This window comes from Aspergillus costaricaensis, assembly GCF_003184835.1.
Source record: "Aspergillus costaricaensis CBS 115574 unplaced genomic scaffold BO79scaffold_6, whole genome shotgun sequence".
Lineage (NCBI taxonomy): Eukaryota > Fungi > Ascomycota > Eurotiomycetes > Eurotiales > Aspergillaceae > Aspergillus > Aspergillus costaricensis.
In genome coordinates, this window is record NW_020291806.1 from 743,115 (window position 1) to 768,409 (window position 25,295).

Here is a 25,295-nt window from a genome sequence, read left to right on the forward strand (position 1 = left end):
CACAACCCCAACATAATAACAACCAACCAAAGAGATTACTTATTTACCTACTTAACAGATAATAAAATCCATATCAGTCAACTAGTTCACTCCATCACTGCCCCCCTCCCCTATCCTCCCCTCCCAAACAAATAACCTGAAACTAGACCATGCATTAGCTAGATAAGCTACTGTAAGTAAGCACCAAGCCACAATAAAAAGTAGCCGTAGTTACCAGGTAGGTAACTTGGATATGACCGTTAAGTTAAGTTATCAGTAACGTTAACTAACTAGTCAGTTAATTGTTATGACTCGAGATGGGAAGTAAGCACTAAGAGAATTAATCAATGCATTGATTGATGTTGGGATAAGTTCGGCGAATGCATGCTTACTTGTTGGTTAGTAAATTAAGTTGACTAAATTATTACTTATGTATGAGTGAGTGTGTATGTATGTATGTAGTACTAGTACTGTAGTGGAATACATGGTAGGGCAGAACTTTTACTCTGTGTATATTTTCTCCATCCTACGTGGGAAAAAAAAATGAATAGGAACTGCTACTAAAGTAGTATTGAGTTCTATGAGATATATACTCATGAGTGTTACTACTAGTTACTACTACTATTACTATTATTAAAGACCACACCGGGTAAAATATATTCCTATTTCATCAAATTCATATTCTATATATATAGATAACATGACCATAGTGCACTAACTAGTAGTTACTTACTATTTAGTAGTATATGAAGTAGTAGGGACATGTGGAAATTACAGAGTGGGCTTTATGTCATTTTATGTTATGTTATGCATGCATGGTTCAGACTGTACCTAGTTATGTGTATATAGTATATGCATCTAAGGTATCGTATTACATTCGAATCATTACAAACGATACTTACTATAAGAGGCGTAACTCTAGGCCTAATCAGTAGTAGATGCTTAAAAAAACTTATTATAGATTCAGGGGAAGACAAGACGGCCGTTGAAGCCAAGTCCTAGACAGTAGATAGGGGTTAGAAGTATATGCAAGTGGGTACATTTCACGACAGTGTAGCTGCCAAGCAGAGTATCTATGATCATCCGCTTAGTAATCTATCTGATTCGATGGAGTATACGTAGCAAACTCAGACTAAGGTTAGTTAGTTATGTAAATAGTTTTGGTCTACATAGTGTCCGGCAATAGCAACGGATCTCTTAACAACCGGAGCATATCTTCACTCCGGAGATGAATCTGCACATCCACACCATGCTCCGTCCAAGCCGACGGAACGCGGCAGTGCCTGACCTCCGACTCCCGATCGGATGGCGACGGCGACGGTGGTGCCTCTTTGATCAAGACGAGGCCATCGAGATTGGCGAGGATACCATCCGCGTAGCGAGCCGAGGAAGAAGAAAGTGGACCCAACCCAAAATCCACATCATACAGCCCTGCGCACGCCCACGTCGTCACCATAACGTGCCGAGAACCCAGAAATCCCTGCCAAATGCGCTGCGGAGACGTTTCGTATGCCAGACGGTGGAGGTGGGCAGCCAAGCGGGCCGGGTGATTCTTCAGCTGAAGAAGAGTTTGGCGGATGCGGTGCGCGATGGGCGGAAGTACGGCAGTTTCCTTGCCGTCCGAGTTTGCAGTCGTCGTCAGTTCCGCCCCAGCCATCTCCACATTAACCATCACGGAAAGCGACCCCATAAAGGCATCGCTCAGATGAAACGCCGGTCGGCACCCGTACGCCAGGTCGCAGTGGACCGGCCCGGGGTCGTGTTGCATCTTCCGAGCTCGGTTGATGCTTGACCATATATGTGCCAGAATGGCATCGTGTCGACTCAGTCGATTAGTCTTTGTGGTTGTGGCGGATACGTTGTTGGCTTGTGTCCAGATCTTCTCGACCTGCTCGCGACTCAGGTGCACGATGTAATGAGACACCGGCGCTTTCGTGTCCCAATCTGACCATGGTATTTGTTTCCCCGCTGGGGGAATGTCCTGGTTCCGGAAAGCTTCAGGGATGCGTGTCTTCAGAGGAGAGTCAGGGGGCACGTTCCACCAGTCGTAGCGATGAAACGGTAGGCTTTTTGTCTGTTCGATGATCGACTCGTCCGGCGTAGCAGCATTGATATCCCCTGCTGCTGCGTCGTCGAGTCGCGCCGGCTCAAACAAAGGTTTCAATACTGGTATAGGCTCGCACAGTAACGCAGAACGGCTAACACTTGCCCAGTCTTTGACGAAGTGAAACAGTGACTGCGCATCCGCTAAAGGATGAGCTATTTTGACTGCTAGGGCGAACCCTCCACAGGCCAATTCCGTGACTTGAATGGCCATGACCGGAGGGGTAATATCTGCATTGTTGACAATAGGTTGCTTGAGCGGGTTCGCCAAGCAAGTCTTTGGGACAAACTTCGATAAAGCCACCTTTTCCTGATTCCAGAGAGGCTGAGATGTCGTACGAGAGGAAGGACAGAGACCATCGAGAGTATCAGTCGCACGTGCAGTGACGAATTCAGCGCCTGGGTCAGCCCGCGTGCCATAATGGACATACACCCGGCCAAAACGGCGGGCATGAGGCGCCAGCCGATCTCGATCAGCAACTGCAAGGCCATCCACCGAGTCAACAGCCTTAATCAAGCCACACCATTGAGGATAAGCATCCAGCGTGATCCTGAGAGATTGACGGAGGTGGTTCACCAGATTGCCGCGGTTTTGCTGCTCACACTCAAAGAGCCAAACAGCGCTTGCATCCAAGAAGTCTACCGTGGTGGCATCCAGTAAAGACAAGGCAACGATGCAATCCGAGATAGCTTCCTTGTTTGGAAACAGTCTCTCGGAATGCAGGATCGACGGATCAGAGGTTGACATCGGAGGCGTAGTATCGAGCAAAATAGCCCTTCAATCACTGCCAGAAAAACAAGGCTATAGGGTTAACTTTTCGGTAGATGGCTGATCTGGCTGGCAGCCAATACCAATCCTATTTGTACGTATAGAAGAGCATGTTTTTCTCGCATCGTCCCGTCCCTTCTTGACTGTAGAAAGCAGCATCATTATGGCTCATGGCCAACTTGTTCCGGATAGTTTGTGTATAGTTCCCAACTGATTAGGTAGAGATAAAGCCCATCAGTATATGTCTCTGTCATCATGAGTCATTATTATCCATGGATGGATGTATGAACGGGCACCGCAAAGAGGTGTAGCCAAGCGTCCAACGAGACACACTAATTCGTGGAATGCTCGAGACTTCATTTAGTGGCTTGAAGGCAATCAATCCAGGGCAGTAGTTCCGGCGCCAGCAACGGCGGACCGGCGTTCCAGCTTTCTAATTAGTTTACCTAGTGATCGAATGACTTCGTTGTGGAGTGGCAAGTAAGACGACGGAGGCACTAAGTCTAACCCATCTTCGTGATAACTTTTAGTCAATGTTGTGACAAGTGAAGTGATCACATACTGGCCCAGACTTAATGGATGGCTTGTCGGAGTGTATCACCAAGATGATTGTTTGTTTGTGGGTAGCATGGATGGTAGATTGGCACGTGAACAACATAAACTACGCACGGGGAGCGGCGGGAATAGCGGTAAGATACTGCCATGGCAGGCTCTGCTGGCGTGATCTCACGTGTCAATCTTACGATACCGTCTGTACTGTCATAGATTACCCAGGGTGTGTAAGGAAGAAAGACAAGAAAACGACAGAAACGCCCAGCAAGTCAAATTAGCTCAAAGAAGTCATCATCATCAAAGGGAGAGAGGGGCCAAAAAAACCTTGGCCCCATCTGATGGATCATGGAACGACTGACAATCTATCTGTTTACGGAGAACATGAATACTCTCACATACCGAGTACACGCACACAGAGTGGGCTCAGCTCTACATTATCTGCGCAAAGTGGATCTCTATCGGACTATCCGGAGGAAGCATGTTCTTTTCCGCGCCGAAGTTCAATCCATTCTTCGTCGATGATTCGGTTTCTGGAAGGTCACCGCGATTACCCTACACGTCTCAGGGATGTGGCGGATGATTGGATTCGGGAGCTGCGGATAGGTGTGAAACCATCCACACCCTCAGCGCCAGTTGGGTCGGTCCCCTTTCAATCGAAATCGTTGCCTAGTGCTCCGTACCCAGGAATCAGGAACAGAAGGGAAGAAGAGGGGGGGAAAGCCTAACTAACCGACCTACCTGGGCGCTGGATTCTGGACGGGGTCCACACCGAACGGATACTTTATTCCCTCCAAGCTGCGGTCTGGGCGGAGCCTCGCTACGCCGGTTGCCCAAATCAGGATGGCAGCGATCCACTTCGTTTACGATGGTCGCGAGAGGAAAGGGTCGTCGGGCGGTTTCAGACGGAAAGCTTTAACTATTGGGCTGAACAGGCGAAATGACTGGATGGATCGTTTAATATCGGCACGAGACAGCGCTGAACAGGGTCAGCATCCATCGTGGGGGGAGGGTCCGTTCGAAAAGAGGATGCCCCAGTTGAGGGAATATAGTTACTAATATACTTCCACTGAAAAAAAGTCGTGGTCAAGTAAGCGTTGGAAAACAAAGACTTGGGAGACGGGGAGGAAGGAATCCATGGCTGATGGGCTCAATCCTGCTGAGCACTTCGTACGTAGCCAGTATTACTTTGTATTCCCTTTAGTCAAACTGCGGAGGAATACCACGCGGGGGGGCGAATGCCAAGTTGCCAACCTTACTGGTGTTAAGCATATTCTCTCGGCCTTTGTCCGGCGCCAGACCAGCAGGGCACTACTTCGGAGTATGAGCGTAAAACTGACATGGATGGAGTATGGACGACTGATGATCGATCCTCTGGCCCTTTTTGCCTAGAATGGGGACCGTGGATCGCCTACGCGACCCTCGCTCGTATCGGCTGGCTTGCTCGGCAACTTGACTCAGATGAGGACACCTGTACTTCTTCGTCCAGCTCTCTGCTCTTCCGGTGGTTTTGCGCCCTCAATCCCGACGCACCAACTAACTTATGGTGTGGTCATTACATAATCGGTCCGGTATTTCCGTGGGGACCGGATTCAGATTGAAAAAGGCAGGTCGGCTGCCATGGCCGAATCCCGGACAAAAAGGGTGAAGGATGCGAGAATCAATAAAAATAGCCCCCCAGTAAATTTGCAGTGGCTCGGCGACATCAGATGGATAGTTAGATGATGGACACGACGGAGTTAGCCGCCAGTCTCCCTTGCCATATGTGATATGACACGGACTAAAAATTGCTTTCAAATTAGGCTGATTTCCAAGACCCTATGAGGGAAGGGGATGTTTCTAAGTAAGTAACCTCAGTAGGTAAGACGATAAACTCTTGCTGGGGGGTGTAAGGAGAAAGGGCGTGTGTGAATGGATGGAAAGGATCAGTTGCTGTGCTCGGGGAAATACCAACTTAGGTAACTTAGTAGATAGGACACTGTTACTTAGTACATACACCATGTAAAAGACCAGACCACAAGGCCAGACAGGCTAAGCCTTGGCTATCTGGTAATCGAGGGTCCAGTCGGAAAACTCGTGTTACATCGACTTTTGCTGGACCAAAACGAAGTAGTCAGCGGGGATGGCTTGGCTTCTGCAGCGCTTTGACGCTTGGGCCTGGTCAGGGATAGCGATCCTCGGCTACGGAGGTCTGATACGCTGCCACGGAGGCGGCCAATTAGTCAAATCGCTCATGGAAATCTCCCAATCTGGTAATTCATCTCCATTCGCGTGGCGGATGGAGAGCGACAAGGAGGAGGGGGGGTGGAAAGCCTTCACACTAACTAAGCAATAGTCGCCCGACTAGGGCTGCAACGGTGGGCGCCTAGAGCACGCTTGGTTTGGAGTTATTGAAGTAAGCCAGCCATTTATGCTCATTCTTTCTTCGTCTTGGCTTATCAGCCTTGGGGCTTGGGGCGTGGAAGGAAGGAAAAAAGTGCGCACAGCTTGGGTAGTCTGTTTGTCTTTCCCTTGTCTGTAAGTCAAAAAATGACTAGGCTGTAGGCACACACCCTTATCTTCTCCGTACCTTAACCTAATTCAAACAGGCTATGATCGATCATTCATGCAACTTGAGAGGGAAGGAAGAGGGAGGGAGGGGGGATGATCTCCATCAGCAATGTCTGCGTCGGGTAGTTGATCTGCGAGTGCGACGATGAAAGTAGGCTTACAGACATGGCAGTACTACAAGACCAACCAACAGAGGTCAATAAATAGCTTTGACAGCAACAGCAACAGCAACAACTCAATGCCACTGCCACTGCCATAGCAATAGCAAACAACAGGCTCCATCTAGTCTGGAAAAATTCCTGCATATCAGTTACATTGTGAATTAGATTAAAGCGAAATAACATAGAATAGAACAAAATAAAATACAGCCACCCCCCACGTCCACCCACAAGCCCACCATCAAAGTCCAAGCGCGTCATCCAACACGATGACACCTTAATCTAATTATCCAAAATAGTTAACTACGCGACTGTCAAATAAAAAGTAAGTAATAAAATAAATGAATCAAAGCGTCAATCTCTTACATGCATACAATTACACCGGCCAAACCCAACTTTCGCAATTATTGAGAAAACACGGATGAATGGAATGAATAGCCTGACTATCTTTCCCGCCCACCATTCCTCCCAGTAAGAAAGAGAGGAAAAATAATCTACCTTAAACCAATTATGCTAGTGGAGATAAGCCCGTGCAACGTTTCACAAAATGGCTGCTCCTCTTCTCCTGTTTCTGTTTACTTACACACTCTCACACCCTCTAACCCCCTTGGCATTTCAGAAACCTTTTCCGAATCAAGGGTTGCATTGGAGCATAACCGAGCCCAAGCAGTAGGTAGTAGTAGTAGCCTAAGGAGTAAATCCAGGCATACATACATACATGCATACATTGGTAGCGGGTAACTATAAAAAATCTTGACTCACAAAAATTCCCAGAAAGCAAGTTTGTTCTTGTGTGACGTGAGTTTATGCAAGGGAACTCAGGGGAGATAAAAGAAAAGAAGAATAGATAAAAAAATAAATAAATAATCAAAATATTTGTATTGATCACACTGACTGATTTTCCGTATCATACGGTAGACAGATAGACACGATGAATAGATTAAGTAGGTACGGAAAGGGCGTTTGCCTAACACAGGCTACTACAGTATGATAACTTTAAAAAGCTACAGAGTACAGATAGAATAGTTTTGAATCAGACAGGTCTCACTGATTAGCGACCCATTGCGCATTTGTCCGGAACGCATAGCGTCCCTACTAACCAACGTAGATAGTTAGTATTGCTGGTTCCAGGTTGATCCAAACCATGTCACCCAGTGCCTCGCTTGCCTGGTAAGTAAGTTGAAGGCGAACTGGAAGGAAAATTAACTTTAGAGCTCCTCCCCGATCAGCGAACCTTCTACTACCCTACCACACTACCTACATATATATTACTCAACTCACTTACTTCACTAGTAGATACATCCTCTACAGCAGATAGTCCAGTTCAGCTAAACCCACGGACGGAGTAACTAAAACGCAAGAACCACAGACAACTGGGAAATAGAAAAGCAGGCAACACAGACACACAGACATTCTCTCTCAGACAAGCCCTGTCCGAAAAATATGGAATCAGTCACAGTAGATCAGTAAAACAATCCACACTAGTTATTTAGTCTAGTCTAGTCTTTGGGCTTTTTGAGTCACGCTCAAAGTCCGATTGGTCGCAGATGGAGAATGAGGTTCAGTCGACTCACACAGTTTAAGGTGTCATGGTACCTTGGGTATGACCATAAACAAGGTTTCTTGTTCACATTACACACACACGGTTAATATCCCTCGCCTGGGAGGCGAAAAAGCTTGATTGTATCGCCAACTAACTGTCCGTGACACGTTGGGAGGGAGGGAGGGGAAGAGGGGGAGCGTTTGTTGTTTGGTTCCATACACCTATTTAACTTAGATATGTGGGAACTCTTGTTCTCTGTGTATCTAGACGGTCTCCCCGGACTGCTATGATCGTCAGTTGCATGAGTGAGGGAGGAGGGAGGCAGATTCCAGTGGTACGGGCAAATACCGTTTTAAGCGTGTGAAGAAAAGGAAAGGAAGAAAAAGTAAAAACAAATAGTAAAAGCAAAAGAATAATAACATTCTTCTGCCTTCTGACATCATTGTTCAACAAAATATCGACAGGTTCGCTGCACTAACCCTCCAGCCAGCCCAAGGAAAGACGATCTGCTCAGAATGTATGTGAGTGTGTACATACATACACACCCGCTGATCTATTTTCAGATAGGTATGGTGGTACGCCGGACTCTCCGCATCGCCTTGCATACATGGGTGGAGAGACAGAAAAGAAAAGTAAAGAAGGAAAGCAGAAGAGGGGCGAGCAATTCCAAAAAACAAGGCTATGCAGGTGATATGTAGGTGCTATAGCTATTGTCCGCCATAGGCGCCAGAGTGGGATGGGAGACGTCGGAAATCGAATCGGGTGTTGCGTTAGCAATGTGAGTGAGTGAATGACACCCTACTACTTCGCTAAACTAGGAGTTTGAGCATCCAGACGGAGAACATACATTAGTATGAGTCCCACAACATGATGGCAGGGTGTACACACATTACATTATGTATACTAATCCTATCCCATACTTGGGTTGTTGTAGCACTGAACACAAGGTGCAGCAAGCTAGCTACCTAGTACCAAACTAATCTACATACCACCGGTTCGTGACTTGGATTAGTTTGTGATTCCTGCATAGGTAGTATAAGTGTTACCCAACGACTTGTTTCGTGAATAATTAATTAAGACGACCACACTTTGGCCCCAAACAAACACACAGTACTACTGCAACTGGTAAATTGCAGTTAGATAATGTAGACAGGTTCCTTCATAATCCAAGTATAACATCAGCCTGCACTACTGTACTACTTTCTTACTGACTTACTACGCCAACTGCCTTGTGAAGTGTGATACGCCGTACCTTGCACCGGATGGGGGTCATCGAAAAATTAATCTAAATTAATAACAACAGTCGCATCCTTCATCGAAGAAAGTCTTGTTTTCTTCTATCTCCTATTTGCCCCATGTGAGACATCAGCTGCAACCCAACCCAGCCCTGTAAGTACTAGTATAGCTTAGTGTCAGCAGCAACTCCTGACCACCACAACTCCCCGCCAGAATCGCTTGGCCCGAATAATTTACGCATCCTGATGTGGGCCAGCCAAGGAGGGCCAAGAAAACCGGCCAGGATGCGACCGACTTTGTTGGCGATACGCTTATCCTGAACGCTAGTCGGTAGTACGGCTACGCTATAGTTCCAGGAGTTAGTGGTGATGGCGCTGCTGGTAGTTAGTAGTCCACTAGTAGTTAGTTAGTTAGTTAGTTAGTTGTGGTTGGGCCCTTGTAAGCTGTAACGTATCTATCTCACACCCCCTCCTCTCTGACATTGCCATTAACTATGAAGTTGTTTGTAAATAAGTAGTCACTTGGGAAGCGCCCGAATGGGTGAAACTTCCTTTTTCGTCCATGTTTCAGTATGTGTTTCTTTTTTTAACGTTGCTTTTACTATTATTATTATTAGTATTATTATTTCATTTTTTCCGATTCGATTTAATTCACTATCGTGATAAAGAAAAAAGAAAAGGTAATAATTTAGTAGCCTAGCCGGCTTGGTCGGATACTTTCTCTTAGTGTGGTTATTTTCGATTCTAATCGATCATGGACCCCATTAGCGCCAAGGTGTAATAAGAAAATGAAAAAGCTGAAGCCTGAAACGGTGGATGATGGATGCTAATGGAAGAAGGCTGTGCAAGACCAGGATACTAACATGTCAAAGCTAAAAGTATTAATTTGATCAACTTTGCCAATGTGGAATGAAATCAACTAGAGCAGAAGAATGAGAAGAAGGCAAACCTTCAATTTAAATTAAAGTACGGAGTAATTTCAGGCAAAGAATGAAGCAACGGACAAAGCTCGATCCTGGTTGAATTGCGCCCGCAACTTTATCGAGTCTAATCAACGTTACTGGACAATAAGCTCCGGACTATGGGCGACGCGAATTTCCCGGTCAAGCGCCGCCGGGGAGGTAACGCCCGCTGATTGGAGTATGATAAGTCGCGAGCAGATCAGCTATGCTCTGGTCTTACGTGGCCGATTGATTTGCATATGACTGATCCTAGACTGGCTTTGTTTTTAAGTTCTTCGTTCTTCTCTTTGCCTGTCGGAGTTCCTTGTTCTGCTTTTGGCTGGGTTTCACTTTGCCGCCCGGAGCTGAAGACCTGCCTACCTGAGTAAAGAGAGGCGTTTTTGGGGAGGGGGAAAAAAGAGGGAGGAGGGTCCACTATCATACTTATCAGACAGTATGTCATGCGAACCATCACCCCGGATAAGATTTGTCAAGCTTTTCATAGGGAAAGCCTGGATGTTTGGTCCAGCGGATAAATTCTCAGCTGAGAAGGGGGACGCATTTAGCAGGCAAAAAGAATAACCATCTGCCTGGCGCTTATCACTGGTAGGCTCAGTTGGTCCCTGCTTGAGACCAGGATAGGTGTTCAGACGCATGGAGAGAGAGGCCTGGGTCCAACGATAGGTTGGAAGTTATGCCACCCGGAGTTAGAGTCCGAGAAACTCGTTAGTCAGAATGCTTAACATGACCAGCCAGATCACCAATATCGGGCCTATATTGCGACTATCTTTTGACTAATTTAGGTCTGGTTCTACTGCGGCGACAAAGAAACTGCTAATCATAGGGGAAAGAAATTCCCTATGCGGGATCAGGTGCTCGCCCCGATACGAGTACGAATCGCCACAGTGGCTGTTGTCATCTGCCGAGAAGCCGAAAGTCCGAGGGCGCGGAATTAAAAGAGTCAGAAATGTCAGCGGAAAGGGAATAAAATGTGAAAAGTACAAAGTAAAATAAGAGGACCCGAAAATCCAGTCTCGAAGCCTAAACAACGGCAAAACGGCAAAGGCAGGCGAGCCTACAAGGGAAAAAATGTCGTCAGTCTTGGCCCGAAAGGGTCACTTTCGGGCGGAACCGCTGCGTAACCCGGGGATAGTCTAACCCTAAATAATCATAGAAGAAAAAAGCGTATCGTATTCCCCGTCCGATACCGATTACGAATTGGGGGCATGGGACAAGGTCTGTGCTAAAGTTCTTCTAGACGATACGGAGGGCCTCCAAAGACGGATCAGATGAACACGAGAAATGCCGTAAAGTTATGGTGATGATGGCGACCACCCACAAGCCCAGATGAGTGATTGGCGATCGCGTAGGGGTCCAAATCAAGACACAGGATCGGATGGAGCTGGCAAAACGGAAAAAAGGTTTTACTTTTATTAATATTGTGCACACGCCGGATATCCGGGCATAATTATGAGAAATTCAAACATAAAACCCAAGAGACTAATAAAAGCGACCATGGAACAAGTGGAACCCCAGCCACAGTGGAGGAGGAGGGGGCCATGTCTCTCTTCTAAGCGAGCTTAAGGTTCCTCGTGTTGGATTAAGCTTAAGCTTCAGAAAGTCGCGCACTAATCAATTTCCGGTTGGTATCAAGCGATCAGAGCGCCACTGGTATCTTCCTAGTGTAATACGGTAATATTCTTGGCCTTTCCCTGTTTGATTACTGAGAATATTCTCAATTTTCTGAATCATGGGTTTTACTGGAGCCAAGAAACCTCCAAGCCTCCAAGCAGCAGACCGGTCAAGATATGGTCGATCGACTGTCACCGGAGAAGCCAAACTGCGTAAGGAGGGCCGCCACGACTATCACGGTATCCTTCCGTCGTCATGATACGGACGGGAAGCTCAATCAGTGTGCAGCATGCTTGCTGCGGAATGAACATCTGGTATGTGGGAATCCTCCAGCCCTGTAAGCAGGAGCTTGTGTCACCCATCATGTACACCTAGTATGTATACAGTTACTCCATCTGTATACCGATGTATAAAGGCGTCACCTTAACTATTCATGTTGTGCTCCAAGTCCCATACTTGATAGTCATACCGGGCACATCGCTAAGCTTGGTTTAGACTCCACCACCGGAAGTCTCTTTATTTCCTCCCCCCTCTCCCACCCCTCCCTCCGCGCGCGCCCCTTTTGTTCATATCTCATTATTCACCCTGGTGCGATCACACTCAAATTGATTACTATTCTTTGTTTCTAAGATAAGGAGGGAGGGGGGAAAGGTGGGCACGCTCGGCTATAATTAAATTCCTTTCTTACAAGTGAGATTGACCGGATCTGACCTGGTAAGTATATGGTAACAATCAGCCGTAAGACACAAACGGAGTAATCTTAAGCCCCATGGAAAAGGTCCAGCAGCAGAAGAGAGAAAGAAAGAGAAAAGAAGAACCGAAGCCTCCACCGGTGCCCACACCAGCCAGCCTCGCTCCCCAGAACCATGGATAATCATCAGGCGAAAAAGAAAAGGTTAAAAACAAGGTTCTATTTGTTTGTGATGAATCCAGCAACTAAATATCAGTCGGATGATATCATTTGCTGCAGCCGGCTCCTATTTACCCACTTTTTTCGGGGGGTCGTTTCTTTCGTCTGGTTGATTTTCGGTATGGCCAGCGCCTAGAGAGAGGCCCAAGCATTTAGTCCTCTGACCTTCAGTTGTCTTGGTTGTCTTGTCTGCTGTTTTGAAAAGGTGTAATGTCAGAAGAGAGAGACCACTAATGGAAACAGAATAATGAAGAAATAATAATATTACAACAGATAAAAAAAAGAAAACATCAATAATCAGGATAATGATCATGAGAATTCTTTTTCCGGGAGCTGTTCGCTAAATTGGTTTTTAATCAAATACATACGCCAGTCTTAGTCACTCCCACCCTACACAAAAAGGAAACTCTCATCACCTAATTTAATTTATTATTACATGGTCTTTCAATAAAAACCACTGCTTGACCTTGTGGGGTTCAGAGTTAAGTCGGTTCCCCACCCTATCTCTAATGCTAATTCTTCGAGTAAGCATTATTCTTTTTCTTTTTTTCTTTTTCCCTTTTTTGTTATTATTATTATTTATTTTTTTATTATTATAATAATAATAAATATTTTTTTTATTCGGGTTCCGATTAGTTTAGTTTAGTTTAGTAGTCAAGTAGCTGGATTATTATTCTTATTATTACTACCACGATCCCTCTCCCCTTCTTCTCTTTCTACTGCGACTTGCTGCGACTTGCGACCTTCAACCATTCCCCATCTACTGCTCTATAACTGAGTATACCAAGTATAGTACTTGGTGTTGACGGCTACCATTCTATTATCGCCCACTAAACAGTTCGTCGCCCGCCTTGCTGCATCCAAGATCGATTTTAACTGCGACTACAACGCGCTACCTTCCGCCACGGTAAGTCTTGCCTGTACCTGCTCGGCCTTTGCATGTCGTAGCTCCCCTTGTCTCAGCGGCGTTTGTATAACGCTCAACCTCCGCCTGCCTGCATTCTTCTTTATTCTCCTATCAGTCCCTCCCCACTCCTTGTTTCCTATCCCCTTCCTTGCTGCCCTGGTTTCTTTACATTCCATCCCCTCTGTCCTCCCCCTCCCCTCCCACTCCACTCCACTCCTCCACCCTATCCATTCTTCAATCACATAGATGGGAAATTAATGTTGATTCTTGACCCTTCAGATTATTTTCCGCAGTGGGTTCTTCACAGCACCTGCTCATCTCTCGCCTTCTCTTGAAGCTTGGCCTTTTGTTTCCTGTTCCGGGAATATCGCACGCTTGTACGGTGTTTGTTGAACGGCTACCGAAGAGCCGTTGTTCGACTTCCGACCTCATCTAGATTGCCTGCATTCCGGCACATCTTTCAACATTTTTCACCCTACGAAACCCCCGGTCCTAGCGCTTAAACCAACAGTCATCACGGGGACCTACACAGATCACCGAAGGTGGATGGAGACGTATCACGGGCACGTCCGCACTCCTGCGGACGCAATCATCCTCTTCGAAGCTTGTCGCATTGGCCTTCTTCCCCGCGTACAGAGACGTTTATCCGAGAAGGAACGTCAATTAATTCGTTCCGGGTCAGTCTTTGTCTGGGATGAACGCGAAGCGGGCATGCGAAGATGGACCGATGGCAAGTCATGGAGTGCCAGTCGCGTATCTGGAAGCTTCTTAACATATCGCGAGATGGAAGGCAAACGGGGAGGAACCGGTGTTGCTCAGACGACGATGTCGAGAGCTGGTAAAACACCAGAAAGCACACGAGGCAGTGACGACGACCGTGGAGATGGCGCAGACGAAGGGCCGGACGGCTACCGCTACAAGCCTGATGGCTTGATGAAACAGTCCTTCAGCATTACGACATCTACCGGCCAGCACCTCCATCTGATCAGCTACTACTCGAGGTCACATCCGTCTGCGGCCAACCTTCAACAACCGTCGACAGACCCCAATTTGCGACATGTGCGTCCTCAAAAGGGGCTTTATCCGGAGTCTACTGTGAACGATCAACAGAATCTTCCCGTTGTGACTCGTGGTCCTATGGCCGGTGCCGCATATGTGCCTCCTCATCCCATGGCACCCTATGGACGCTCTCCTGCTGCACACCCGGCGCCATACACTCCTTCATATACATGGCCTCCGACTCCACTGGCTACTCCGCCTGTTCCGGTCCACTATCCATCTTACCTTCCGTCAGTGTCTCAGCCCAATGGTCAAATACCATATGGCCATCAGGCTGCCGTGCCACCTGGTACGCCCTTGCCGCCTCCGCAACCACCAGGATTGCCGGCACACCACGAGCGGCCGGTGCATGTAGCTGAAGTTACGATGGCGCCATCTCTCCATCAACCATCGAGCGTGCAGGTGCTTGCAAGCCGGTCACCACGAGTGCCGCCCGGAGCGCACGAGCTTCTTCACCACCGCCCGAGTCCACCGGAGCTTGGCCCGCCTCGCGAGATTGCGAGATCGTCACCCCGCACACAGCCACATCATATGCCGCACAGCAACGGCATCCCATCGATTGCGCGCAGTCCCCAGCTTATCAGTCAGCCACCGTCCAGTAGCGTACAAATCCCTCCACCGAGCACGATGGCGCCCAAGCCACTGGAAGCCAGCACCGGCACCACTGTGCCCAGCATCGGTGCGCTGATGAACGGCGCGCCTTCTGGTGGATTGCCGTCGATCGCCGCTCCCCCAGCCCCGGCCGCAGGACGCGCCGAGGGACCCCGAGACATTCCCAGCGAAAAGATCGGGTTCGGGGGAGAAGACATGCGCGCACTGCGGCAATTGGACCGGGTGTTCACCGCATAGTCTGTTGGAGGCATTTTCAGTTCTATTTGACGAAGTTAGATCCTCATGCTGTCGATCTCTTCTTTTATTTTCTTTTTTTCTGTTGTATACGAATTAGCATATTGCCTTGGTTTGATACTGTTCAGATTGGAATGGTCATGTTTACGACACGTGTGGTTTATTCCCTGGGTTTGCTTTGATCCGTTGGTCCCAGGCAGGCTTGAACTGGATCGGCGTTGTACAAGAGGAGCATTGCTATACAGCATGGATGGGGTCTTTTTTTAAATGTCTTGTGTGATTTTGTGTGCTGCATTGATGTTGATAATTGCATTGGGTTCGGTCACGACCGGCGGTTGGGCTGCGATGATACACCCTGAATACAACAGATCGAAATTCGAATTCAACCTACTTGTAGTTGTAGTCGTACACCAGACCAGGATTGATTCATATATCCTCCAGTTCAGTGGCAAAAATAGCGACCAGTAATGCCACAATCTTATCTCTGCGCCTACTTTTCCTAATGGATTTCACTCCAGCCGACTAATGTAACTGACAACTGCTTGAATGACTGACACGACAGTCTGTACTGTGTCCCAACGCTGTCAAACCTGGCACGGCATGAAGCATCAGCCTAGCCAACATGACATGGACCATCATGAAACCATACCATCGCTCAGCGCACCGACCTTGTCTACAGCTGAAAGCAGCTCGTTCGTTTGGCAGGGTTGAGGGCCTTCTGCAGTCCAGCTACTGATCCATTCCTATCCATCCATCCATGCTTGACCTACTACCCTGTCCGTCTTACTACCATGTATGTATATATCACCACATCGTCCAAATCCCAATGAGTAACTAGCCAACTAAATAACTAAGACCTAAGTAACCGTAATACCATAACATAAACTAGTTACAATGACATGTACTCATCAACACTCAAGTATCTAAAATAGCAACGAGGATCAATATCCGTATCTACATATCAAAAAAAGTTAATTTCCTGGCCATGATAAGAAAACTATTGCAGCCCTGCATACAGTAGAACTTACGTACGTACTGTACATGCATGCAATGCAGTGTTCCTTGTCATATGTATGAAGATCGTTCCTGGCTTGCAGATAAGAATGGGGGTGAAGCTTCCATCGGAGTATTGGATCTTAGTACTGACTTGTTTGTTTGGTTGGTTTATCTTTCGGAGTGGAGGGACTGGGATGATCTGTGAGGTAGATGACGATCGGAAGTGGAGATGGGATGACAGGCAAGTGTGAGATGTGTTGAGGGGTGGTGGGTGTGTTGGCATCTGGGCTAGGGAGTGCGGAGGCGAAGTGATGTGTGTGTGTGTGTGTGTGTGTGTGTATCTTTGCTTTTTGTTGTTCTTTCTTTTCTGCTGCTAGATTTGGGGAGAGGAGATTGCTTTTGCTGGGTGGGTTGGGAATATGGGAATAGGGTTGGTGGGTATTCAATCTTGAGGATGAATATGTTGGAGATTGATTATGGTATAGGTGAAGGTGGAGGGGATAATTCACGTTTCTGGTCAAGGCTATAAATATATCTTGTTTCTAGTCTTCTTCCTCTTCTTCTCTCTTCTCTATACACACTTTACTATCTGCTTCAGTCAAAGCTACTCTATGTAGTGGCCATTGAACAAGCTATAGTAGTATACATCAGGTATACATAACCTACTCAATTCAGCCCCTTTGAGGCTTTCTCTTTTAATTTACTATAATACCCTATCTCCAGTTTATTCATACACTACTACAGAAATACCGAAGATATTGGCAATGTTGTGCACCATTTAGCGCCAATGATAGATGATTCGTTCGGCGCAATTTAAAGAGCGAAACCCTCCCGGGCATATATTTTTTTATATCAGAGGAGGAATTGCCATCAACCACGGTTCTACCGTCCCAAATCGAGCCTTATAATAGACAGTGATGCAGCTAAATGATAATATGTGCCATCGAAGATTGATGCCCTTTTCCTCAACTTGGTTAGCAAGGGCAAGAAGGGAAGGGGACCATGAAATGGGACTGAAACTGAGCCGATCTCAAATGATGCAACAGCTTCCACATTAACATTAAGTTCCTGCCATCGAGGTATGGTAGATGTCTAACTTCATATACTATATGCCGTGGCGTACCTGAGAGACAGAGAAGTCAGTATAGAAATCACTTGTGTACAGTCTAGCGGGGAAGATTTACTATTGTTGAGCAGAATTAATATCCTCATAACGCGCACAGCATATCTATGAGTAGGTCAATCTGATCGACGAAATACAATTTGGGCGTGTCTGAATCTACCAACCTGATTATCATTGGGATCAATTATGGTCCGGCCAGGATAAACCCACCGACAGCTATTGCTGTGAGAGAAAGTCACGGCCTTGATGCTTGGGGATAATTGCAAAGTCTCTACAATAGTCTTCTCTGGTCTCGTGCATTTGCCGATGCAACATTAAGGCAGTACTATCCTAATGTCTGCCAATTGTTTAGACTTCTCTTGACATACCCTGGTTACATCTTGCTTCTCTGGCTTTTCCAAGACACCCACATTGACGAACAAGGGGAAGATGATTTTCCCATACGTGTGGTAGAGCTACCACTGTGCGTTCCCTTGAGATAGGGCACGCCACTAATACAATTACCACTATTCCTGCCGAATATATTTCAAAGAAGTACTATCCTAGCATTTCTGAGGACTTGGACGACGATATGTCTGTCCCAGCAACTCCAGGTCCAGCATATTCTCTTGTCCACATCACGACCAAATGAGAAAGCATGGCTTCGTCGCTAAACTGCGGCTGATAGCGTTGTTTCTCTTCGAGAATGTCAGCTCCACTTCAAAAGCATACAACAGATCTACGGGTTCTTCACAACCTACAGACAAATAAAAACAAATACATACACACGTGCACGAGCATGATATGTCCTACAGAGATAGGAGACATAAATACTCATGCGGATTGAACATACAATGCAGGTGATATTCGAGAGTGACATCTAGTCAGCCACTAGCTTTCAATTGCAAATACTCCTGCTCTGAATGCAGTACTATAATTCCCCATTCTCATATTGACACTCAGGACCATCCTTGTCGAGAATCTTAAGCATTCTTGCACATACAAACAAAGGGCATGGGGCCATGTACAGAATTCCTCAAAGTAGGATGACTAGAATGCCCCTGTCAATGTGGACAAGAAATCTTCCAGATGTCGTCCAGCCTACCCTGGAAGCAGAGTGCAGAAGATACCATCATCTTCTATTTATTCTAAACAAAATGTCTACCCTCCTGAATCTGCTCCAACTAAATACCAGTTGCCAAAGGTCCAGAAGCTTCGGCCGCTCTACGATGAATTTGGTTCTTGGTTCTGACGATGGGCTGAGTTAGCCAAGATTGAATATCAAGCTGTCGTCGAAAGAGCTCTACATTCCGGAGAGGACCCCGGTAATTAAAAGCTCGAGTGATAAGATAGAGTATACAATAGAGTGGGGGTTGTTGAAGCCGCTACCGCCGCGTATCTATGGCTCGCCGACATGGGCCGTTTCGAATCAATGATCCGGATATTCAGACTATGATTTTGTTTTTACAATTTATCGATTTCTAGAGGCTACAACTAATGACTCAAAAGTAGCAATATCTTTGAAAGCCTGTGAGTATAGTATAATAACTCATAGCGTCAAGCCAGAACTGACACGACAATAGGATCTGGTCCTGGCACGTCGATTGCTGTGAAGAAGAGAAAGATTGAAACTATAGCATAGCAAGCAGTCTACCCAAAGTCCAGCAAAAGCATATAAGTTCGCTGGATGCTAAATGCCTGGTAGGATAACAGTCCTTTGAAACCAGTTACTGCGTCCAAATCGAAGCACAGGAAACTCAACCCTCTTGACCATTCATCAGAGTTCCTGATGCACATGGACGCGACAGGAACGGACAGGGACAATGGTAGTCTTCTTGCGTACTGCGCTGCAGTTGGAGAGGTACTGCGAGGGGCTCAACCAACTAACATCGGCCGCAGGGGCCCGAAATGTCGCCGGTGCACTTGATTTCTGGCGCGGCGGAGACATCGTATGCTTCACTGAAGTTGTTGGCCCTGAGCTGGTTCGCGTGCTTTCCGAAGCGAAAAATGAGACATAAAAATTATCTTCAGCCAAATAAAGCTTTGTATCTTCCAAAGATAATCAGGTGGAAAGATTTTGCACTAGAATACTCGATAACATCTCTGCAACTTGGGCATGCTAGCAGGACTAGTCATAAACGCCATCCGGTCTTCTGAACTGTACTCAAGTTGAGCAAATATGGCCACTAGTGTCTGCCCATCATCGTGCAGACAGCCCAGGAATGGGACATCTCGCTCCCAAGGCACAGTGTCAAAAGCATGGGTATATTGCATAATGCACGCTGTCACTGCATAGGCTGGGGATTAGCTGTACCCAGCGGATTGTTGATAATAAAAAAGGAAGCCTCATTTTGCACGAAATATATGCGTCCAGTCGAGCAGCACTTCTATATACTGCGATAAAAGCTAATTTGCAACCATCTGACAGGGAGCTGTTTCTGTCTGAAGCCCGTCGAAGATATCGAGTGGTACAGTCTGACAGTACAGTTATGTATCCTTACCGGAGCTCGTCCTGTCACCGAATTTGACGATAGTCAGGCCTTCCTTCTCCAGTAACGGAGTGTCTCCAAGTCTGTATCATCAGATCTGTCCGGCGTTTGAATTTTTTTTTTTTTTTTTTTTTGAAATATGGATCTTCCAGGATTTCCAATATTCCAGTCAAGAACAGATGGAAAATTGCAATTGCAAGATAAGCAATCTGCTTCTATGGTAATTGCATACCATCTAGAAAGTGATGATAGCCAGAATTAGACATCGACATTTGAGCTGGTGGGATCTGGTGATAACAACAGCAAGGTCCAAAATCTCTCAGTCGGGTGAGCGCTTCTAAGTAGCAGAAATAGAGCCAAGCTACATTGTTCCATTGGACACTGTCACACAGGATATGCGACCCCAACATATCAGACTGAAAGAATCTCTAGAAAGTCTCTCTGCGTTCCCACGAGGCAAATGGGGTATATCCCGCCAACAGGTCGAAGAGGACGTGCCGCTCACTGTTGTGACGCTCACTAAGCCTCCCAAGGAGGCTTGCTACACTAGAAGGAAGACTCTGCCCCCTACCGAGCACGGGAATATTGAAGAAATTAGCAAAGAAGAATCTGCCTGTCTTGTTTGCACCGACTATGATGTACACCGACCACTCGATCTGAGAACGGGCCACAATCACGAGGTCGAAGAAGGCTATGCTTATAAGACAGGGCAGAAATGATAAAGAGGGATAAGAAGCTGCAAGCAATGATGGCCCATATACAAACTTAGTTTTATATGCATACATGCCCTGGAGACGATGTTGCAAATCTCATGTTTTCAATTGTCATTTGGAAAGACCACCCACGAGAATTGGGCTGGAAGCTTCTCTATTTTGCCCGTCAAGTGATTCGAATTAGCTTATAATACCAGTATAGAAAAAGTTTTAGTTCTGCGTCCTTAGAATGATGCGTGGCTTAGTAGGACTGAGGAAGTGAAAGCACTACTACTGTGTCTAGCTTAGTGTACGTAATATAGTGACAGACATTGGTTTCTAAGCCCTAGCAGAATTAGGAAGCTTTCTTTTGCAAACCACAATGAAATAATATGTAACGGCTGGATATTACCGGCAGATGTGAATCATTATACCTGCTCCCATCGATTATTTGGAGATTCCCGATGGCTACTCGATAAATCCAGCCTTGAAATATAAATGATGTTTAGGCGCAAACCAGAAACTTTAGTTTCTCCCAAGTCACACTTCGAAATAACTTTCAGCCTTTCATTTGTTATTGAGTGTATTTCCCTCGAATACGTGTGGTATATACCGCGTAGACCTTATATAGCATGTGAAATGAAACTCCTCCATTATATAGGGAAAGAAAGCAGTGCTGCTTGCCTCTGTTGAAGGAAACTTGGCGTTTCGTTATATTCCCGGATTATTCCTAAACAATATAACTGCAGAAGTATAATTGCGACAATATATAAAATGACCAATACAGCAGGACCATAATGTAGTACTCCACCATCCTGTCCGAGTTGCCTCATGCCCTCTCTATTCAACTACAACATTCACAATGCCCAGCGACCCCAGCCACACCATGGAGTGTGAAGAGCCAGATGAGTGCACCCAACCCACCGAGCCCAACAAACCCATCGAGCTCAACAAAATCATCCAGTCCATTGAGCCCATCTGGCCAATCATACCCCTCAATCTCAAGCGATATTTCCCAACCACCAAGAGCGAGAGCTACGAATTCGAACCCTTCGAAGCCAGCCCGAATCCCGAAAAAGAGAGCGACAGCTCTGACGAAAAGCTCTTCCAAGCGCAGAAGCTCTACTTCCGGGACCACACCAACCGCAGGACGCGATACCTCTGTCTAATCATCGTATACGGCCATTCCTCCCACGAAGAAGCATGCAAAGAGGCCTTACGAATATCCTGGCATCGCAATAGGAAGAAGATGTCCTCAAAGGTGATAATGGGACTTATCATAGATGAAGAGAAACAGGCGTGGTTCCGAGGGAGTCACACTGACGAGGGGTATATCAAGAAGATGGGCAGAAATTGGGTTGCGAATAATGAGTGTATGCTGAGAAGGTACTTTCGTACTTTTCGGCGCGGGTTGAGGAGACATGCTCCTAGTCCGGGGTATGATCCTGGGTTTGAGTCTGGGTCTGAAAGTGAGTTAGATCTTGTTGAGCAGGAATTTTTTGCGGACGGAGATGTGGATGAGTCTTCTGTTTCGGATGCCGTCAGTTCTGATTGCGGTGGGGATGGTGTGGATGTTCCTGATGGGGATGGTGCTGTTCGTCCGGGTTCTTCTGGGTCTGGTCATGATGAACTACCGTCTGACGAGACTGATAGTGATGATGAAACTTGGGTCCCTCCTGAGAGTGATTCTAATGAGAGTTCGTCATCTTGACTGCTTAGTCTTGAGCCTGTTCCTCCTATTACTCTAGGGTTCATAAATCAGCCTCTCGCTCAGACTGACAGCGATGATGACAATGACTCAGATGAGCCTGAAGTTGATCCTGTTTTATTTGACTATGAGTGAAGTATTCTTGTTTTGGGTGTTTTATTGGAGATCTGCTTGATTGTTGATTTATTATGGTGATTCTAACTGCTCGTGCAGGGGATCATACGGATATATCGGATACGAAAGAGCAGTTGAGCGATGTTTCATCGCTCATGCTTGCCCTTAGACGGCGTCGCGAGCCTGCTCAGCAAGAGAAGGCTAGGGGTATACTCGGTGCTAAGGGGCATTTGAATGATGGTGCATCGCTTGTTCTTGCTCTGAGACAACGTGGGGATTCTACTATATAATACTCGATGCTTTGGAGGATCTTTGACTAATGATATTACTATTCATTGGGAATATCCCATATAAAACGTCTTTAAAATACTAATATAGCTACTCTAATTACATCTAAAGACAACTATAAAATCCTCATCTCCTGTAGCTCGCTAGATGGACATAAAGCAACACCAAAAGACAAGCATATCACGTGACACTATCCCAAATCCCCATGATCAAGACATCCACCAAAAGAATACATCAGTCTCAATACAAAACTATTAGAAGAAGAAGCCCATTCCAGTCCAAACCCAAACATCTCCATCACCACCGCAATCCTTCCCGCCAAGACATGGCATACCCATCACCATCACCATCAGGTGACACCCTACCTACCCACTTACTCTGTACCAACTAATCCAACGAACTACTCAGCAGCCATCCAAGCCACCAAGCCACCACAGCAACAGCAGCAGCAGCAGCCGGTTCGCTGCCCAGCTAGCTACTAACTAACTAACTAGTAAGGAATCCAGAACGAACCTTCTTCCACCTTCCATAAGACAACAACATGACTTGACCCCATGCAGAAAAGCAAAAAAAACCGGATGAAAAAGTTAGCTATTATGGTACTTTTGTTTTCTATTTGAGATGGGTTGCTGCCCAAGTTACGGGGTTTTTTACTATAGAGGGATTATTGGTTCGGGGATGTGTGTGGATGTGTATGGGTGGGTGTATATTAGGCACTCTTACTTTTTCGTTTTGTTGTGTTGCTTGCGGGAAGTTGTTTGAAGAGGGAAGAGAAGAGTGGAGTGGAGGGGAGGGGAGTGAGTCATACTGTGTGTGTGCATGTATGTGATGATATAGGACTTTGAGTGTTGGTACATACATAGAGAAGTAGGTATTTGTGTATGTATGTGTGCTTTTGTTCACTTGGTAGTGATACTTTGTAGAAGCAAGTCTAAGGAGTAACTAGATGTCTCTACTTACATACATCACCTACTTACAGATCTACTGTAGTGAAATTCACACACTTACTCATGTCTCACTAATCAATAACCATCTACACAGTATCATCATCAGATCTTGGTACCATCAGTACCCAACCGCGCGACACATAATACTCCCATCCACCCACTGTACGTAGTAAGCAAGTAAGTAACTTAGTAAATAGTGGGTCAAAGACACACTCCCATCCTCCCTCGGTCGGCCGACAGACGACAGACAGACCGACCGACCGGCCGACCGGTGCCTCCGAAAAACGGATCAGATCACATACACCTCCTAGTCATTACTAGTAGTATTAGGTACCTTACCTAGTAGTCAAGTCAAGAAAACATTTCATTCAATTAATAATTTCAAGGGGGAATCGGGGGATGCCCGTGGTAGCTGGAGAGAGCAAAACCAAGACGATTGCCAACTTCTGCACAATGATTGGCTGAAAGGCTGTGTGCTTGGCTGAATAAGTGTTCTTTAATGGGCGATGTTATTGGCTACTGCTTAGACGGTTTTTAAATTTTGTTCCCCGCAATTGTTGGGTCAGTCAGTACTTAGTGTTTTGCTTGGGTGGATTTGATCGGTGGATTGGGGATGGGATGGGCATGGGATGGGATGGGGCTGTGTATGGATGGATGGATGTTGTTTGTATTGTTGTTGTATGGGTGGGTATGTGTGTGGGATGGGTGGGATGAAACATTAGAGTACTATTGAGGATATGGGTTGTTTTGGTTGTTTGGTTCTTTCTTGTTTATTTCGTTGTTCTATTTAGACTGATTTCATATTAAGATGGGGAGAGAAAGGGAGATATTAGTTGGCTATCAATAGAAATAACAGTACATTCTGGTCACTCTCTGATTATTGTGTATGTACTGTGTACAACAGAGCAGCGACACAGAAATTACACTAACCGGAGTGGAGACATGGGGGATAAGTACTGTGCCCGCTTTATGCAGGCAATCGAGAAAACAAGCAGCTCGCTAGGTAACTAAGTGTTAGGTAGGTCACCATAAGCAGTATGTAACTAGGTAACTACCTGAATAGGTAATTGGATTGATGCGACAGAAAAAGTTGATCTACATGTACGAATCGGGGTTTCTGATGTATACATTTGTTCCCATCAGGGTCACTCTACATATCTACGTTCGTTGATATTGTATTCTATTCTGTGATTATTTACAGTTTTGTGTCTTTGTTCTAGTCTGACACTTTGTCTGAAGTGATAAGTAGAAATGGTTGTGTTGTGTGGTAGGTAGCAATGCCCTATAGGGTAAATAGTAGATAGCTTACTCTCACTCCCTCACTCACCCAAAATACTGCCACACTGCATGCACATGCTACCTCAACATACTAGCTAGCACACAGCCATAAGGAGTATCTATCTGCGAAGCAAAGAGCATAGAACCCCACCGAACTTCCTGGAACCGGACTCAATTCTCATCATCTCATGCAAGCTACGAATCAGGACCGTGCGTTAGTTATAACCAGGGCCTGAGTGGTCAGTCAACACCTGTGTCAATCCCTCCATCCTAACACTTTAGACTACGGTTAGTGTGTTGGGATGTGCCTTGCCTGCCCCTTTAGCAGGTTAAACATAATAAACCTGTTACTACTATAAGCATCAACATCATCGCTCTCAACCGACGCACAAAGTTAAAGTTGGAACAGCGCTTACTAGAGTAGGTACTGTAGCTGCCTATCCGCAGCAGGGGCTCGGCTGACTTGCCCGTTCTAATGCAGAGAATGGTCAGGTGGTATA

General features: G+C 46.2%; 5 protein-coding genes across 5 annotated transcripts; 4 read left to right on the plus strand and 1 right to left on the minus strand.

The window, feature by feature from the left end:
• Positions 1–1,144: 1,144 nt before the first annotated feature.
• Positions 1,145–3,030, minus strand: BO79DRAFT_278745 (transferase family protein; the record flags this gene model as incomplete). Its single annotated transcript, XM_025687928.1, has 1 exon — positions 1,145–3,030. Exon 1 carries the CDS (start codon positions 2,828–2,830, stop codon positions 1,145–1,147), a length of 1,686 nt encoding a protein of 561 aa, XP_025542834.1. The 5' UTR covers positions 2,831–3,030.
• Positions 3,031–4,201: 1,171 nt separating this feature from the next.
• On the plus strand, positions 4,202–4,614 carry BO79DRAFT_70959 (uncharacterized protein). The gene has a single exon (XM_025689637.1). It carries the CDS (start codon positions 4,244–4,246, stop codon positions 4,457–4,459), a length of 216 nt encoding a protein of 71 aa, XP_025542835.1. The 5' UTR covers positions 4,202–4,243; the 3' UTR covers positions 4,460–4,614.
• A 2,041-nt stretch (positions 4,615–6,655) lies between these two features.
• On the plus strand, positions 6,656–8,631 carry BO79DRAFT_214948 (uncharacterized protein; the record flags this gene model as incomplete). The annotated part of the gene is made up of 9 exons (XM_025683255.1): positions 6,656–6,777; positions 6,883–6,906; positions 7,048–7,052; positions 7,221–7,278; positions 8,116–8,172; positions 8,219–8,283; positions 8,375–8,429; positions 8,470–8,502; positions 8,586–8,631. 9 exons carry the CDS (start codon positions 6,656–6,658, stop codon positions 8,629–8,631), a joined length of 465 nt encoding a protein of 154 aa, XP_025542836.1.
• A 2,946-nt stretch (positions 8,632–11,577) lies between these two features.
• On the plus strand, positions 11,578–15,184 carry BO79DRAFT_252075 (camp independent regulatory protein; the record flags this gene model as incomplete). Its single annotated transcript, XM_025685901.1, has 2 exons — positions 11,578–11,698; positions 13,683–15,184. 2 exons carry the CDS (start codon positions 11,578–11,580, stop codon positions 15,182–15,184), a joined length of 1,623 nt encoding a protein of 540 aa, XP_025542837.1.
• A 6,099-nt stretch (positions 15,185–21,283) lies between these two features.
• Positions 21,284–22,171, plus strand: BO79DRAFT_278747 (uncharacterized protein; the record flags this gene model as incomplete). The annotated part of the gene is made up of 1 exon (XM_025687929.1): positions 21,284–22,171. The coding sequence occupies exon 1, from the start codon at positions 21,323–21,325 to the stop codon at positions 22,169–22,171; it is 849 nt and encodes a 282-aa protein (XP_025542838.1). The 5' UTR covers positions 21,284–21,322.
• Between the last annotated feature and the right edge of the window lie 3,124 nt (positions 22,172–25,295).